This window comes from Passer domesticus, chromosome 10 (assembly GCF_036417665.1).
Source record: "Passer domesticus isolate bPasDom1 chromosome 10, bPasDom1.hap1, whole genome shotgun sequence".
Classification (NCBI taxonomy): Eukaryota; Metazoa; Chordata; class Aves; order Passeriformes; family Passeridae; genus Passer; species Passer domesticus.
Genome location: NC_087483.1, coordinates 12,101,638 through 12,119,856, shown reverse-complemented (window position 1 = coordinate 12,119,856; position 18,219 = coordinate 12,101,638). Strand labels below are relative to the sequence as shown.

Sequence of the window (18,219 nt, the reverse complement as noted above, 5' to 3'; positions counted from 1 at the left end):
TTGTGTGGGTTTGGGGATTTTGTTCGTTTGTTTTGTCGAGTTGTGGTTGTTTTTTGGGTTTTTTTGTGTTTTTTTTTTCTTAGTCTGAGTTTTTTTCTTAAGTTCAGAACAAGGGCGGCTCTCCGTCCAGCAATCTCCAGGTGCTCCAGGTGAGCACAGTCCTGTGGGAAGGAGCAGGGCCAAAAGGTGATTCACCAATATCACCATCAACTTTTTACTAAGGATGTGGAAAAACTAATAATTTACTCATGTCTTTATTCATTGTCTTTCTTCAGTGTTGCTTATTGCCCAGCACGTGCTGGTGGAGGAGCTGCTGGAGCAGCCACAGCCGATGGGGAAAGCCCATGGAAACCGCAGGAACGGGATGTGCCGTGCCCATTTTCAGGTCAGGTGTGCATGGAAATAAGGCTTTGTGAAATACTGCAAACACTGGCTGCAACTTTACTTTTTTCACTGTGACAGGCTTTGCTAAGTGTGCTTGGTGGCTCAGCTGATGAGGATTGTAACTAATCAAATTCTTGAATAGTTTGGAGTTGTAGCGTCTGCTGCATCCTGATAGGAGAGGAAGCAGAACTGTGTGTGGTTGGGAATAAGTTATTAATGAAGTGATTACAGAAACAATATTTTTGTTCTGCTTTGTGCCTCATGAAAGCTGTTAGCTTCTCTGAGGCAGGGGGAGGAGGGAAGAGATGTTTTCATTAGTAGCTGCTAGCATCCCTAAGTGTTCCTTGTGTATTGCAAAGCAGAACAGTATGAATTGCAGCAGAGATAAGGGATGGTAGAAGGCACAAGAGTCTGCTCTGTGCTTCTCTAGATACCATCACAGTGTGTTATGAGTAAATTAGGGTAGCAGCATCTGTTTGCCATGTATGTAACTGCTAAGTAAACTCCTTGAAGGTAAGAAAAAAAATGCTTCTGTTTTGAGTATGAGAACCCCTTTTCGTCTAGGTATATATACAATAAAAAAATTAATAATAACCCACATGAATATCTGAGCAGTTTAACAGCTTTAAATAGGCTTTGGGGAGCATTTCCAGTAAACAGAGTAACTTTTGTGTTTATAAGCACAGTGCTACAACAGTCTGACCTCAGTCTGGGTTAATGGGAAATGACAGAATGAATGAAAATTTCAGTTATACCATCAAATGCAATATAAGTGGTGGTTTTATTCTCTACCTAGTCCTGAGAGACTAGATGTGAATACTGAGTGTGTTTAGCAGAACTGTGCATTGCATACAGTTAATCATTAGAATAGAGCAAAGCATTTATTATTTTCCAAGAGTGGAAGTAAAACTATTCATAGAATATTAATGAGACAATGTGTTTAAGGCTCGGAATTTTTCCTGTGTAGTTTCTGAGGTAGTCCATGAAAACCCCATTCTCACCAGTCTGGCCTGTGAAAGTCACTGATGCTTAAACTTTCACTTGTTCTTTGTGGTTGCTGATGATTAAATGATTAGATAATGACAGATTACTTTAGCAGAGTTTTCATGAATTGTGTTGTTGTTGTTAAAGGATAAGTGTTCCATAATGATTGTTCCTTTATCTTTACCTATTTATCCCTCACTATAAAAATATATAAAAATTGATAAACACTGACTTAATCACTTCTGACCAACCCTGAGACCTGAGTATATAGACTGATCCTTTTCTTCTCCCTTGATGGAATCTGATCCAGTTAGGATGCTAGTGCTTTGCAGAATAAGGTACCAAAATTGGCCAAATTGACTAAAATATGGATTTTTAGAGTAGAAGGGAAAAAAAAAGAATGGCATTGCAGCAGCTTTTACCTGGCTACACTTTTTGTCTTGCTTAGATTTGGTATTTTTTGTGACAATAACCTTTTCAAGGCTTTTCAGAGAAAGGGCACATGAGCATTGGAAAGAGTTATTTGTTCACCAGTAGTTACATTATTCAGGAAAAATAGGTGGGTTACAGTTGAAGAGCAGAATTTTATGTGTATTTTAAGATAATGCCATGATAATTAATATAACTATTTCCATTTTCCTTGTAGTCAGTTTGGTGTTCCCTTGCCTGAGTAATGAGAGTTCAACTCCCATGCCATGAATAACATTGTGAGGCAGTGTGAACCTGGGAAAAAAATGATGCAACATTTATATCTCTTAATTAATGTGGAGTTTTTTAATAAGTACACGGTGGTTGTGTCAGGTTTAGAGAGTTATTTGTACCAGGTGATAGCAATTCCTTGATTGAGCAGCTGATTTCTATAAAGAGCCCATGTGTAGGCAGGGTAGTAGGAGGGCTGGTGGGAGGAGTAGGACTTGTTTTTATTGCTGATCATGATCATGTAGTGACTCTGGAGCGTGGGGGTGTGCAGAAAAAGTAGATGGGAGTTCCATTATATTTCTGAAAGCAATAACGGGGAAGAAAACTCAAAAATACCACTGGGGTGGTTACTATGCAAGAGGGGACAAGAAGGTGAGAAAGGCAAGTTTGCTGGTCATTTTCAGCTGCAAGTGCATTTAAAACACTGGTGTTTGTTTTTAAACATTTTTATAGTGGCAGATGAGGGCTTGCATATTTGAGAATTACATGTTAGCTAAAGGTAAATGGAAAATTTAGATATGCTGTAAAGTAAGGAAACTGAAAGTGATGCTGCTGGAGCCTCACTGTGATCTCTCTTTTGTTTGAACAAGATTGTTGATTATCTTTGCTAAGATCGGTGAGCTGAGTGAGGACAGCAGGATGCATGTGATGGCTGGAAACAACAGGAAAAAGCAGGGTGTAGGAGGCTGGGAGATGTAGGAGGATGTCCTCCTTTGGGAGGCAGGGAGTTTCTAGACTGATAAACATTTGAGCTGTGAAATGCAGCATCTCCTCAAGAAAATGTATTGTGTTAGGAGAAGGAAAAGGCAGGTTGTTCCCCGAGGGAAGAGAAACCAGGCACAGTATGGCAATCAGGGGAAGTGACAGTCCCACATTCCTGACACTTGTAAGCAGGTTCAGAGGACATTGAAAAAGAAAGTAGTCAATGAAATATCCTGTCTGAGCTGTTGGCAGTGAGAATTTGACAGAGGAGGTCACTGGTTCCTTTATAAAATGAAAAACATCACGAGTTTAGATAAAGCTTCAACTTCAGTGCTGATGGCTCAAACGTGGTTGCAGTTACTGTCTTGTTCTTCCTCAGCTTCTCAGATTAATGGTTCCATATGTGCCAGATGTTTTCTCTTCCCACCCTAAATGCATCTGGAAGTACAAAACATAGTCCCCTGTCAGAGACAGGGTACACAGAATGGGCCAAATGAGAGATTTTGGCATTTTACTTTTTAGGGTGCATTTGGAATGTAACTGCAAGCTCAGAGTTGGTTTATTGCTAAACTAATAAAACACATTATTGAGACAGATTTCCAGCCTGTCATGGAATGGTTTGGGTTGGGAGAGAAAGATCACCCAGTGGGCTCTCCCCTACAAGAGGATCTTTCACCCTGTGTGGGTAGGTATGACCACACCACCCACCAGGCCATTGTGATTTCTAAACCTTCAAGTGGAGCAACCTTGAAACATGCATACTGTAAAATGAATTTGTCAAGTTCAGCTACACCTCTGAGTCAGTAGGGTTTTGAATTTCTTTTTGAATAATTTTGTCTTACATTTTCTGATTCTAGAGACAATATTCATCTACAGTCCCAATACAAATACATCATTACAAATGCCTGCATTCGCCTGTGTTGCTGTCTGCCTATGGAGTGGTTGATCTGTGTCATAGAATTCTGTAGCACTATGCTTGTAAGTTTTAAAGTTCTTTCCCTAACAACTTGAATTAATCAAAATGTTGCCAAATAATGTTTCCTTATCTAATCTAAACTTGCTCATGTTAGTTTAAATACTCCCTGTGTAATCTAACTACTTAATAGGGATATAATTAAGTGTAACTTTAAACATTAACCACAATGTGTGATTTATGCTGTCCACCTTTTGCTGGGGAAGAATAAAACTATTTATTCCAAGGAATTCCACATTTTTGCAGCTTCTTTAAGTAACTTAAATCAGTTTTAGACTCACTTCTATGTTTATAGACGTTTGCCAAAAATCAGAAAATAGATGGCAAACATTGCTTCTCTTGTTTTTCTCAATAATTAGTTTTCCCTACTACTACCAATTTGTATTCCAAGTTTTCCTACTAAAATATGTGACCCAAGTCTGGGAAGACATTAGGAGGCAAAACTGAAGACTAACAATGCCCTCTAATTCAAATAGAGCTCTGAGGAGAGGTGGACAAATATAGGTCAGGATTTTCATCCTGAGTTGTTCATCCTGTGCGGGCTTGAGATGCCTGGACAAAACTGAGGTGGCCTGGACAAAATTGATATTTTTTTTACATTTTCGTTTTTAAAAATTAGGCCTGAAGCTTATGATAATGTCCTTGTATGTCTAGAGTAAGTCTGCCTTAGCTGTGAAGCAGCAGAATGGTCCCTGTGGATTTTATATCCTATTTTCAACCTGTGTCCTGCACTGCTTTACTGGATCTTGGTGATCTTGCACTGGGTTTAAACTTCCAAATTAGCTATAAGGAAGCTGGAATGCCTGGAAGATGGTGGGGACAAAAGGGAAAGTATGGATTACATCTTAATCAAAAGAATAAGCTGAGTGAAAGGGTGCTGTGCATCTCGTAATGATCTACACTTCTACTTCCCATTCAGGCTATTTTTGTTTGTTTTCTGAAAGTAGATTAAATTGGCAATTAAAGGAATGCAAGAATAAATAAATATCAAATTTCATATGGATTTTAGAATTTTTTCCATTCTTTTAGAAACATAATGTATCGGTCTTAGTTTTTTTTTTTCTTAATGAGACAAAAATTCAGGGGATAGAATTGAGGGGTGAGCATCGCTTTGTGTTTTGTGGGTTTTATAATGAACAGAGGAAAAACGCTTCTGTGACTTGTTTATGGAGCAAGATGAAGGAGAGGCAATTTGGTGTTCTGCATGTTTTGAGTTTTAAAATGGACAGAGATGTATTCAGGGACTAAGTTGTTTCTTTCATATTTTATGTCATTCACTTGTTTTATGTGATGTACATGAAGCTTTGTTCAAAAACTTTGTAGGCATTTCATTATTTATATAAACTTTTGATGCCAATTTTTTTTTACTGTGCACTATTTATATCTTTAAATATAGAAATATTAGATTTATTTTATTACTGTAACTTGTTTCATCTTTTACAAGGCTAACTAGAATTTGGAAATTGTTGAGTTTTGGCATTATAGGAAATGGCTCAAGCTATGACTTTTACTATAAACTATGTTTGTAATCATTAGCACTTCAGTTTCACCATAAATAAGCACCAGTGTGGAATTATGTATTTTTTGAAACCAGAAAGTGTGGATTCATCTGGTGCTGATTATCATGTTACCACATGTTAATTATGCCTGGCAGAAATTTTGTTCTTTTCCATTATATGTTTGTGGAGAAGCCAGTTAATTCTGCTTCATTTCAGCAAACTGGGCTGATGCCCAGACAACTATTAGCAGCCTCATTGTAATTATTTATACTGAATAAAAATTTGTGATTATCAGGGTGAAACGTGCAACCTGAAAGAGAAATTCTTGGCCAAACATGTTTATGTTTCTTTTCCTTTCTAGTTATGCCATGGTCAGGGCAGCTATGTGCTCACAGGCACTGTTGTTTTTATTGGGTGTTTCCATGAATTAAAAAAAAAAAAAGTCTCATTTTTTTGCATGACCATGTGAGGGAAACCTGATGTGATAAGTACCTGAGGAAAACACCAATAATGAATTGTGATTAATCTATGTTTCCCTGGGGTAAATCTGCACAGCCAGCAGTAAAACCATTTTAGTGGTTAGCTGTACCCATCTTACCCAGTAGTACCCATTTTAGTGGGTAGCTGTGCTAGTTACTTTGACTGTTGCTTTTTTAAGGAACAGTTGTATTTCAGCACCACCTATAGGTATTTAAAGGAAATCTATCTAGATCCCCGACAGGATTCACAAATGGATTCTGTATTAATTGAAAGTGAGGTTGTTTCTGACAATTGCATAGCTGCTGTTACATTTTTCATCTTTAACCTTGGTTCAAAAATGTACTAACAAGCTATGTAATATCTATGAGACATGGTATAATATTAAATTTGTTTTATTGAAGAAAAATTTAGTATGAAACTACACGATCAGAGAGCATGACAGGAAGCTTCATGAGATGGAGTTTTCACAAATAGTGCAAGTTTGGCAGGTTTTGCTTCTTAACTGTAACAAAGGACTGGGAGAAAAATAGAAGGTTTTTAATAATGTCACATTTTCTCTGGATTTACAGGTGGGTTTTCCATACTTTAGGAAGTTCTTTTACTGATTAAAACCGCAGAATCTCCCTTCACCTTTAAATTTACTCAAACATGGCTAAGCTTTATAAGTACCTGGTAAATTTTTTGATCCAGTGTCTCTTTACGTGGAATGATTCATGATTCTGAATTGGGCAAGTGTGGCAAAATTACTGACCTCTAACAAGAGAGAAGATATGAGATAGAACTTCTTACTCAGTTTGCCTGGTTTTCCCAGAGAAAATATCTCAGAAGTCACAAATGCATGAGCTCTCTGAATGCAAATTGTCCCATTATGCCAGTGCCTACTGAATTTCATTTTAATATTTTATACAGTACCTCAAATTTACATATAGCTTAAACAAAGGGCTTTTGTTAGGTTTTATGGGGTTTTTTTGTGTGTGATGGGTTTTTTGTTTTGTTTTTAATTGTTAGCTGGAATGTTTCAGATAAGCCATATGAAATATCTGCTCAAACATGAAGCCTTAAAATATGTTGCTAGGCCTAAGGTAAAAGCTGTTCAACAGGAATAAATGTTGTGTTGTCCTCAAAGGGAAAGTATCTGATTGGAGGGAAAAATGGCAGCATTTTACACTTTGCTTCCAGTGAATCCCTAGAAATTATGCGGTGCTGCAGTTTTAATATTGCAACAAAAATTCAATAGCTAAGTATCTGCCATACAGGCTCTCTCTTCAGAGTTGTTGACCCTTGCACTGGATTTACTCAAGAGGAAGAAATGTGTTAAGGGCTCTTCTGGTACTGCCTGGGTTTTCCAGCCTAGGAATACTAGGGGATTTTTGTTCATCCAATAATCACTGCTGCACTGCCAGTGTTTAAACTCACCCTAAATATGTGAGAGATAGAATGGATGGCAAATAAAGCTCAGTTATGCCTCCTGCACAGCATTTGGAAATCCTGTACTCCAGCCTCTCTTATTATTTATATTTCCTCCTGTCTCTCTTGTTATTTATATTTACGTGAAGTAAGTGCTACACAGGGCCAGATGGAAGAAACTGTCAATCCCTTTGTGGGCAGGAGACTAAAAAGGGTGGAATTTTCTTCATTATTTTGTCAACAGTGTGAGCAAATAAGTGAAGGGCAAGTAGCACTGCTGAAATGGAGAGTATTTATTGCACGAGCTGTAATTTTCCCTTTTGTTGTACAGAGGTGTTGCTTGCTGTGTCTGTACATTTTTCTGCATAACTGGCTAATAAGTTGCAGGTGCAATTCATAGAGTGAGGGCCTGTGCCTTTGGGTTTATTGCTAAATGCAGCAGAGGTGGAGTTGACTTTGGGCTTTCCAGCTTGTTTTCCTGAAGGTGAAATTGTTGTTGAACAAAGTTTTCTACCCATCTGCATAACAAACACAGCCTGAGGCATCTCCTTGTCATACCCAGCCTCTTCTGTCAGTTCATTTTTGGTTTGACCACACACAAATAGAGAAATTTCTTTTTGTCATATGCTACTCTAGAAGCTGGATATTACCCCATTCAAGGAGACTATTCAACACACAAACAAAATAGCAACTCTTGTGTTCCTACTAGATTTTCATTTTTGTCTTTGGTAGTAGGGCAAAATTGGATTTTATTGAAATTGAAACAAACTTTATGGGAAAGGCACTGCAAGTTATTTTTTTCAGTGCCAACTATTATAAAAAGGGCTCAATTTTCACAGGGAAATGGATGCAGCAGACCTCATACCCAGCTCTTCAGGGACATGAACCTTTCCTGGTAGTCTGCTTTTCATGCAGCATGTTTCTCCATCCAAGACATAAACAGAAATCATATCTGACTTTTGTATCAGCAGGCACTTCCTTGATCTTAGTGTTTTACGGGTGATGGGGATACCCTTGTTTTAAAAGTTTCTCAGACTTTCCTAGAAAAGCAGCTTTGCTGGAGTGAGGAGAGAAAATAGAGTGGGCCTGTCTTCTGTGAATCGACTCCACAAAGAGAGAAGGCTGCAAAGAAATTTGAAAGATAGGAAGGGATATTAGGTCTCCTTTATGCCAAGTGCATGGGTTAGTTTTTTTTCTGTCCAGTGTCTGAATGTTTTAATCCTTCTTTGCCTGCATCAAGTAAAGAAAAATATAAAGTTATTGTTGGATTCTGTTAGTGCAAGGGTTGGTAGAGGACAGACAGTTTTATCTTGGAATAATTTCAATTACTTTCCAGCTACATTAGTGCATGTTTTTAAGTGAGCAGCAGGTCATCTTTATGTATTTTTTTGATTGATACTGCAGTCATTGATTTTTAATAATGTCTATTGCTTCCACCTAAGAAAGTCAATAGGTCAACTCTTCATTTAAAAATTGCAATGTTATATTATAATTTACTTATTTACATTATGCACTTTGAAGATACTTAGTATATAATTGAGGTAACAAAATCTGTATGAATTTTTTGGGTTTGTTTGTTTTCTTGATAAAATAATTTTGCTGTAGGCCTCAAGCCCCCAAGAAAGAACATGTGATAAGTATATTATTTCAATTAAGATTTAAAGTAGTATTAGCCCATCCCAAGTAATTCTTCAAGGTTGCTTTATGTGAAAATAAGGTAGAAGGACACAGGAACAATAGTTGTGGCAAAATACCGATGAGAAGTTCTAAGATGTTATCAAGAAAATAAGCTGACCAGAAACTATTATTTTATATTGCAATGATGAAAGGATGGCATGAAGTTATGATGTTTGCATTGTACTTCCATTAAATGTCTTAAATACAGTGCCCAGTTTTACTGTCAATCAGGTAGGGTACAAGAGGGAAATCAATAAGATTAAAGAAAAGATTTCCCTAAAAAAGATTAGAAAGATAAGTTCATTCAGTTTAGACAGAGGTTCCAAAGAGCAGAGCAAAAGCATATTAATGAGTGTGATTTAGAGAAAGTCACTAGAGGATCTTCCTTTGCTGTTTCATGTCAGAGAAGGCTGTAAATACAGCTTTAGAGATAAAAGGGTGATGAATTTTATTTCCAAGTAAAACAAGATTATAAAAATTACTAAGGTCGTTAAGGGAAAACACTAAAAAAAAAAAAGGCAGAAGTGTGTGGACCACAAAGCACTCTGTATCTGGTTAAGGCATTACCTGCAGGTGTCACACTGCAGGCAGAGGTGCTGCTGACAGGGCAGCAGTTTTGGTTCTCCTGATCTACATGTGTATCAGAAAGGCAGGTCTTGAGCACGGCTGGCTTCAAAGTGAGCAGAAGCAGTAGCTGGATTTACAAATGTTCTGAGCATTGTCTTCTCCTGCAGGAGAAGCTCAGATCATGGGAGTTGTAGAGATTTGTAAAGAGTAAGGACACAAGAACTGACCAGGCAAATGTTGAATGCTGTGGCAGGAGCTGAAGTGCAGGAAATCGATGCTGTGTGCCAGCCTTCAGCTGCAGAAGCAACCTGTCCCACACTTTTGTGTTCCCATTCCAAGTCACACTAACTCAGCTCCATTCCTGACAGCAATTGCTGTGTGTCTGTGTCAGACACCTGCCCAAAGGGGACAGGAGGTGGCTGCACTGCATTTTCTGTGGCAGCTCCCATTCTTTTCCAGTTTAGAATGACTTTTTTCCCCTTTTCCCACTCTAGGCTTAGGCCAAGGCAGGCAGGATGTGAAAAGACACTGTTGCTGCAAAGTGATTATTAACTTTTTAGAGATATGCACTCATTCAGCTTCCATTTGATTTTCTTTAAGGGTCTTTTTTGCTATTAAATATCTCATTGTCTTTCTGTCCTGTAGTGTGACTCTGTTGTTTGTAACTGATGCCAGTCTTACACCCAGAGATGGTCAAGAGATATTTGTCTTGCTGACTTCATCTGCTTTGACAATTTCCATTTTTATCTCTATAGTCATACCTGCATTTCCACATTTTCAAGTCCAAACAGTAAACTCAGGCAGAGAGGGATGCAACAGGACACCTGATTTTCAGTAGCTTTGTTGCAGCTCCCAGTGGCTTCTAAAGCCTGTTCATCCTCTAATGCTAGAAATCTAAGTATAAGAAAGCCCCATATATGGAAAATGTCTCACGTGGGTTTAGTAATATCACATAATAAATAATAAGAATAAAATAATAATAATATCACGTAAGAAAGAGGAAGACTCAGGTACTTGATATACTTTCTCCTGCTACAGCTTTATGCAGTAAGTGTGGCCCATGCCAGAAAGCAGTGGTTGGTTGCTGCTGTAAAAAATCATCCTTTGAAATAATGAACTACTTAACTGAAGGAAGCACTTGGAACTTGGGATAAGTTATAATTTCTGGAGTGGAAGTACAAGTCCATAAGAAGGTTTGAAAGGAGTAAGGAATCTTCTGCGTTGTATAAGCAATAACAGCTTGCAGATTTTTTAATCTAATTACTGAGATGAGTTCTGTATTTAAAAATTTTTCATTTTTTAAGCAGTTTCAGAGTTTTATTCTGCTGTGGGAGACGACAACCAAGATTTATGTTGCCACTTTATCATCCAATAAAAAGCGCAAAATAAAAAGATGATTAGCCAGAAGAGTACTTGCTTGACACCATTTTTGTCTTAAGTAATTAGCCCTAAATGATACTGGTACTTCTGATATAGGTCTTCAAATTCTGGTTTACTGCATAGATTTTTGATTGTAGCTTTCCATTGGTATAGTCTCAGAGAAAATTGTTATTGGGCTGATATTTTGTGATTGAAAGCTGTTTCACGGTAAATCATCACTCTTTGTACAGCCTACCCACATTTACAGATTGTCTTGCTTCACAAATCCATATACAACATTTTAGGTAGTTGTTGATCTGTATATAGACATGATTTAATAGCCTTTCAGAGAGAAGTTTGAGAAAGGTTCTATTTTTTTATAAAGAAAAGCATTAATAAGATTACAGTGCAGAGCGGCTGTACAAAGCTTTCATCTTTATATATAAAGAAGGTGCAAGTTTATTTTTCATATCTCTTCTTCTAAGTTCTTTTAGAGGCTTTATTTCTTTTTGCAGTAAGCCCTGTAACTGTACTTGCATTAAGACATACTGCAGTAGCTGAAGTCAAATTAGGAATGTTTATAGACTATGGCATTTTATTATATAGCAGTTTAATAACTTCAGATTTGTACTGGCAAATCTATAATCACTATGCAGTTTTAATCTTTATAGATTTCCTTTTTTGTGCTTCTATGGAATCTGCACCAAAGTGAAAGCTGCAAAAGACATGGATACATTTCTGTTTTCCTTTTGCAGAGCTGCTTAATAACTCTTTATACCTCGTTCCAGTCCAGGTGAAATATCTGATAATATCTGTGTGGGAGAATTCACTCCATCACAGGGTAGGCATTCAGGGGACATTATCTGGGACCAAATTAAATTGAATTAGTCCAAAATCCCTAGTTCAGGCTGTACTACTGGTTGAGCAGCTGGCCTTTGAGGTACTTTTACTTCAGCACCAAGAGAAAATGCAGCAAAATGGCCTAGTTATGTTATTTTGTAGTTAGCACACTTGTCTGGCTCTGTGATGTATGTTTGGTAGATTGATTTGAAAAAATTATTAGGCTTTAGACAGCTCTCACATTACCCCATTACCAACTGGATGTTTTCTGGGGAGGAAATGAGCGAAGAAATACGAGAAACTAAATAATTTTAATTCTAATTCAAAATTTTATTGTCTTTGTGCTTCTCCAATAGCTTGAAAACCAATTGCTGATAGCTGGATTCACAGCAAGGCAGCCCTTTTTGGGGATCAGGAATAGCATATTTTTAGGAATAAGATGTATGTGGTGAGGATCATCAAGTATCAAGTGTATTTCTAAAGGTGCATTGGGCTATCTTTGTTCTCTCAAATCTTTAAATCAAAGACTTTGCCCAACAGTTGAGAGTTCTAAGAAAAAAACCATCTCCTTTAATGTGCAGCCTTCAGTGCTCTTCCCATGTCCCACTTAAACTTCCTGGGCTTGAGGCAGTCTTTCCTTCCTTCCACACTGGATTTGGTGGGTGAGGTACCAAGTGTCTTCCCAGGGAACTGAGCATTTCTGCTGGACTTTCTCAGGGGTTAGAATTATTACTTTTGTTTCAATTTTTGATTTTTCCTTTCCATGCTTAGGTCATTTTGTACCATTGCCAAATTATGAGAGCTATTTGGATAAAGTAGGATCTCCTTGTTGACTTATCTGAGCAAGAAGGAAAAAGTACTCAAATGCCTTCTAAAGAAATAACTTACAAAGGTTTTTAGTTGAAAATAAAGGCTTCACTTTTTCTCGGAGTTAAAGTCCAAGCTCCATCAAAAGTGTAAGTAAACACTGACATTACCAGCATGGGTTACATTTTAGTGTGAAAATTACATTGCAGAAACACAAACTGAAACTTCAAAGGTTAAAACTTTGTAACCCGGAACTTTTCAGTTGAACTCTGTAAAATAAGGACAAAAAGCAAACTATCCAAATAGTACATTGCATCAATGTGAGCTGGAAGATTTTTTTATTTCTGACAGGCTTTTCATTTCCTCAAGAACTACCTTTATTCCAGTTCGAAATATTCTAGGTTAATTTGAAGGCTTGTTTTTATCTCCAAGACATAAATTCTCTATTTGCTTAGACTTGGAGAGCTTTAATTGTTGTGATTTTGGCAGTCTAAAGGAAAACTACTGCCCCAACAGTCAGAATTATCATGGTCAAATGCAAAACCCTCCCACTCTCCTCAAAAAATCCCAGCTATGGTTGCCCAATTATTTTCTTGTCCCTTTGGCTTACAGTTGACTTTTAAACTACAGTTAAGCATTAGTGGTACACTGTCCTCATCTCTTGGGGAGTGTTGGTGTTACTTGCTGATGAGCTCCAGTCAAACCAGTTAAATGTCCTGTATGATCTATTCTGAAATTAAATCTATAGCAGGGATTGCCTTTCCACTGGCACTAATTCAAGCACGTGGCATATTTAAATGTATTATGCGTTTTAATAGGAATTGTGGGGAAGGTTAACCTTTTAAATTTTCTGTCTCTAATGGTTGCAAAGAAGAGGACAGAAGGTTTTTTTCTTCCTAGTCAGGCACTATAGGCTGTAGAAAGAGAAATTGTCAGGACTCTAGGAGGAATTGTCCCTTTTTTGGCAGTGAACAAGACTGCTGCCAGATGATACGAGGAAACATCACTGGCAGATCTCTGTGTTTTGTAGAAAGTGATATTTAGTGATAATGGCTCCTCCTGCAGCTTTCTGTAACAGAGATGTCATTTGTTTCTGCAGATATCTTTACAATTGTACAGATGTTGTTCTTGTATTGTGCTTTATGTTTGCCTTTGGGCAAAAAAGTTCTGCTGTAAGCATTGCTGCATGATCTTTTGGATTGGGAAGGTATTGAAGAGACAATGGAGAAAAAAACATAAAAACATGAAAAGTCTAAAAGGGGGATTGGCAGCCCTTGCTTGTTGTGGATTTGTTTATTTTTAATAGCTGGATACAATGCCAATGAGAAATGAAGTGATCTCTCCAGCACCAAGAACAGTTTTAAAAGATGCTATTCTCCAGAAATCTGTGATACTTTTGCAACCCAAACCAGAAGTATTCCTTTTGCTCCAGCTCTCTAGTGCCTAGTTAAGAGCAGCTGTTGCTGTGGGTGGAGTGGGAAGGGTCCCAGTGAGGAGCCTGTGCAGGATCAGACCTGGGTTATAAACCCTGGGCTGCAGTCCAAGACTCAGGAAGAGCATTGTTGGATCCTTGGGCAGGAAGCTTTCTCTTCTGCTCCTGCCTTAATGCCTTGGCATGAGTAAGGCTTCAAAGATGGTGTTTCTGTTGTGGAGCTCCTCAAGGCTTTGGTGCATCAGGAGCAGTAAACTACCACAGTTTCCACACTCTGTATTGGTGAGCTTTAGCACTGTTTCTGCAGGGTTTGTCTGTGTCTGCCCTTTCCTCAGACCATGGCAAGCAGTGGTGTTTGTGTAATCACTCTTTGAGGGTCACTGGGGCTTGTTATCTATAATGAAATGCCAAACAATTAAAACATACACAATTTTAAGGTCAGAGAGAAATTGGTTTTTGGCCAACAAAGCTGCTACAACACTAGGGGAGTTTGCTCTCATTAATGGTGACAAGAACCAGAAAGACTTTGCTTCATAAGTGTAATGTTTACTGAATTTCCAGTATTTTTACTTACATTATGTGAAAGATGCAGCAAGGAGCTAAAGGAAATACCTTATATATTGTGTTTGTGTGTGAAGAATGTGGTTCTTGACATCCAGCCAGCAATGTGAGCACATTGTTCAAAACACACTTTGTAAGAAAAGCCAGTTGGGGGAAATGGCCCTGCTTCTCTGCTCTGTGCTTCTGGAATAGAATGTGTGTTTTATAACCTTGGGGAGCTTGTGGAATTGAATAACATACTGGTCCAATGAAAAAGAAAGTTTCCTGAAGCTGTGCTGCAGTTCTCCAGAACTATATCACTGTGAGCCTCCTTCCTTGGCTTGAGAGCTCTGGGGCTCAAAGCGACTTCACTCCTTGGCCATCAAATTGGTGTTTCTAATAAAGATGCTGAAAGTACTGCAAGGGCTCACTCTCTGCACAGCAGCACAGCTGAGTTGCCTTGCTTTGGGCTTAGCTCCATTTACATCACATTCTGCCTATGAATAAAATTGCTTAAGAATTTCTTTGATTTGCATATTTCACACTGATTGGGATCCTGTAGTACAATTCTTATTTCTTACTTTCAAATTACTTCTTATTTTCAAATCCTGTTCATGCAATATAAGTCTGTGCTGTACTTTCACAGCAACAGATAATGCTTGAAGGGTTAACTTCTTAATTCCCCAGAGGCCATAATTTCTACTTACCCTCTTATCAATGGTTATTTTCTTTTCTTATTTTCTCTCTGATTTATTTTGTCTTATAAAACTTTATATTGTGTTAACAGATAGGATAACTTGTTCTATAGCTTCTTAAATAACACTATCTTGCAGAAGTTAATCTTAATTAGGTCTTGTATTCAAGAGTCCTAAATTGATACATAGTTCCTGAAAGCCCTGCATTATCCCTGGGAGCATGGAATGCTTAAACATCTCATTTCAAAAATAAGAAACATCAAGAAATGAAAATGGATTCTAATTAAATGATTCACTTAATTTGATGCTTCTTAAAATAGACTGCTGCAGACCCAATTTTTTTTCAGTTACAGTATTTCTTTTTGCTAAGACTGTCCACAGAGATGTGTATTTTCTGGAAGTTTACTCTGTGTGTAACCTGATTTACCTCCAGACAAAGAACCTTTACGGCCATAACTCAGACTTAGAAACCTGAACAAATAAACAAAAGAAACACTAGTCAAAAATTACAGTGACTGGGCAGGAAGAGGTTGAGCACTTAGCAACTAGGAAAACTTAATTCCTTGATCCCCTCTTATGTTTCAGTAGCGAGTTGAATGTAGCATGAATTCAAGCCATCAGTGACCTCCTTTGTAGCAAATAGGTTGAAATCTTTTAGCTCTTTCTTATCTTAAGAAAATAAGTTATGCCATGCATATGCACATACATTTTGGGGCAGGTTTTCTGCTTTTAATCCAGCAGTCATGGATGAGCAGAGCACCTCATACAAAATAAAAGATTTCTTCATTCAGGTATTTATTTCTTCATCTCCTGTAGATCCAAAACTATGGATAGGAACAGTTAGAAAAAGGTCATTCTACCAAGAGGTTTCTCTCTTTAATTGGAACAATAAAGCCTTTGTCAGCTACCAAATGTGCAGCAAATTGAGAGGTGACCTGTGAATTGATCCTGCAAGACTAAAAGGGGTTCTATCTCCATTAGCTGCATCATCCATTTAGAGGTTTATTTCTGTTCTCTTGGATTTAAATCACCATTTTGGAAGAGGAATTTGACTAAAAATATGCTGGGGAAAAAACCCTCTTTTATTCTGTACAGTAGGATTCACTACTGTTAGGCTAAATTATTTTTTTTAAGTTATTTAAGTGATTGACCTAGTGGATGTTCCATATGTGGTGGCTTTGTGTTTGTGTGTGCTTTAAAGAGCCATGAATTATAATTTGACATAATTTTGTAATTAGTCATGATGTGTGCTTCATGTTTTCTTGTGGCAGATTCCAAAGACTTATTAATCAGAAGCATTTTTTCAGATAGGAAACTGTTCTGTGTAAAAAACATTAACTGTATTGCAATGACTTTAATAAAAAATAATAATAACAACACTAATGCAGAGACCAATTTAGGAGTGTGAGATAAGTTTTTATATCATTTTGTGGTGATATACCAAAGGAGTACTTGTTGTATTTCTAAAGAGATACAGAAGTTCCCCTGGGAAGCTTTTAAAGAAGTCAATATATTTATGAACTCCAAGCAGAGCAAATCTGAGTTCTTTCAGGTTGTGGTTTTTGTTTTCAAAGCTTATACCAACAGCAATAAGTAAAGCATAGTTTCTTACCAGGTTGTGTTATTTGTGTCATCCCATACACGAAAAAAAAAAAATCTGTTCTAAATCCTGGCTAGAGCTTCTGCATACTTTGCATACTTTAGGCTTTGAGATTAATGGGAACCCCTTGTGCACAGAGAAGTTGAAGCTCACAGGTTGCTGTATGGTCCAGGTTACTGAAACACCTCTGTAATTCCGTTAACGTGTAATTCCAAGAAGGTATAGAATAAGCAAGTGAAAAAATGGAAATTAATGAGCACATGCTACAAAAGTGTAATGCATCACATCCTGGCCATGCAGCAACACAGCTGAACCCTTGGGATTGCTTCCTCCCCCTCTAGTGGTTAAACTGCTTTTCTGAGCAGTGGACTTCCAAAATCTGCCAGAGCCAAACACTTGCAGATGTGCCAGAGGATGTTGGAATATCTCCAGCTGTGAGGTGGTAATTATTCAGCTTTCCACTGTATTTAAAGTCTGCTTATTTTGGAGGAGAAGAGATGTTCTCACAAGTAGTCACTGTAATACCAGAGAATTAGGGTGGTTCTTTACTGTACCAAAACACGCTCAGTGGAGGATCAACGTTTTTCCCCACAGCCACTGCTTGGCACCACATACAGAGAATATTTTCTGTGTTATCTATAAGTGGGAAAAAACAGTTGGCAGTTGGTGTTTTGGGGGTTTCATTTGTTGAGGGGTGTTTTTGTTTGTTTGAATCCTTATATTTTAGAAAATCCAAGCATATGAACAAAACAATCTTCACTTATCATACAACGGGTAAACGAATCACAAATCCTGCTTTCATCCAGAAACATATTGTACTGTTTAACCTCAGATGTGCAGGTTGTATTGGGGATGATAAAGCTACACTGAGCAGGCTGGCTGCTTTCAAGGTGGTTTTGAAATAAAAAGTAAATGGGTTCTTTGCAGCCTCATCACAGGCACTGCCATAAAGCATAAAGGTCCATCTGTGAGCTGGGGGAGAGCTGGAGGCTGGGTGTGCTCTGCACAGCCCTGCTGGTTATTGCAGAGCTGAAGGGCACTTCCTTGCATTTCACAGGGACAAGGAGTAGTTGGACACAGAGAAGGAAGAAATGCCATCTTCCCTCTTTACTACTACTAAAAATTACACTTAAGTCACAAATCAGCAGCAAGTAATCAAATGAATATTAAGTTTAACCCTTTTCACAAAAGAGCAATAACAAGTCACCAAGAAACGCTTTTCATGTTTGGTGTTTTAAGCACCTGAGCCTTGATACGCCTCAGAGCCATGCCAGGTCTTGACAATGGATCACTTAATTGATTAATCAGCACTCCTTAATTTCATAAGCAGAAAGAACTGGAAGTTCATTATTCACACAAATATTTGGGTTAAAAGTTTTCTGCTGTCTCTTGTGAGAAAAGCATTGATAGTTGAGAATGGTATTTTGGTCAGAAAAATGAGTATTCTCTTTAAAAATCCAAGGACCTTCTTTCAATCATGTGAATAATCTATATTTTGAAAAAAGCACTTTAGTTTCAGAAAAAAATGCTCCTTACTGATGGAAGGCCTATTTTAGCATGAATTTTTTTTCCCC

General features: G+C 37.7%; 1 protein-coding gene across 7 annotated transcripts in view; it reads left to right on the top strand.

The window, feature by feature from the left end:
* Positions 1 to 18,219, top strand: part of TFPI (tissue factor pathway inhibitor) — a 64,718-nt gene that overhangs the window by 113 nt on the left and 46,386 nt on the right. For all 7 annotated transcript variants that reach the window (XR_010368989.1, XM_064433780.1, XM_064433781.1 and 4 more), the window contains exon 2: positions 276 to 385. Coding sequence is in view for 6 of the 7 variants with exons in the window: in XM_064433780.1 (XP_064289850.1) it covers positions 276 to 385 (110 nt within the window). In the remaining variant the exon portion in view is untranslated. The remainder of the gene's footprint in view (positions 1 to 275; positions 386 to 18,219) is intronic.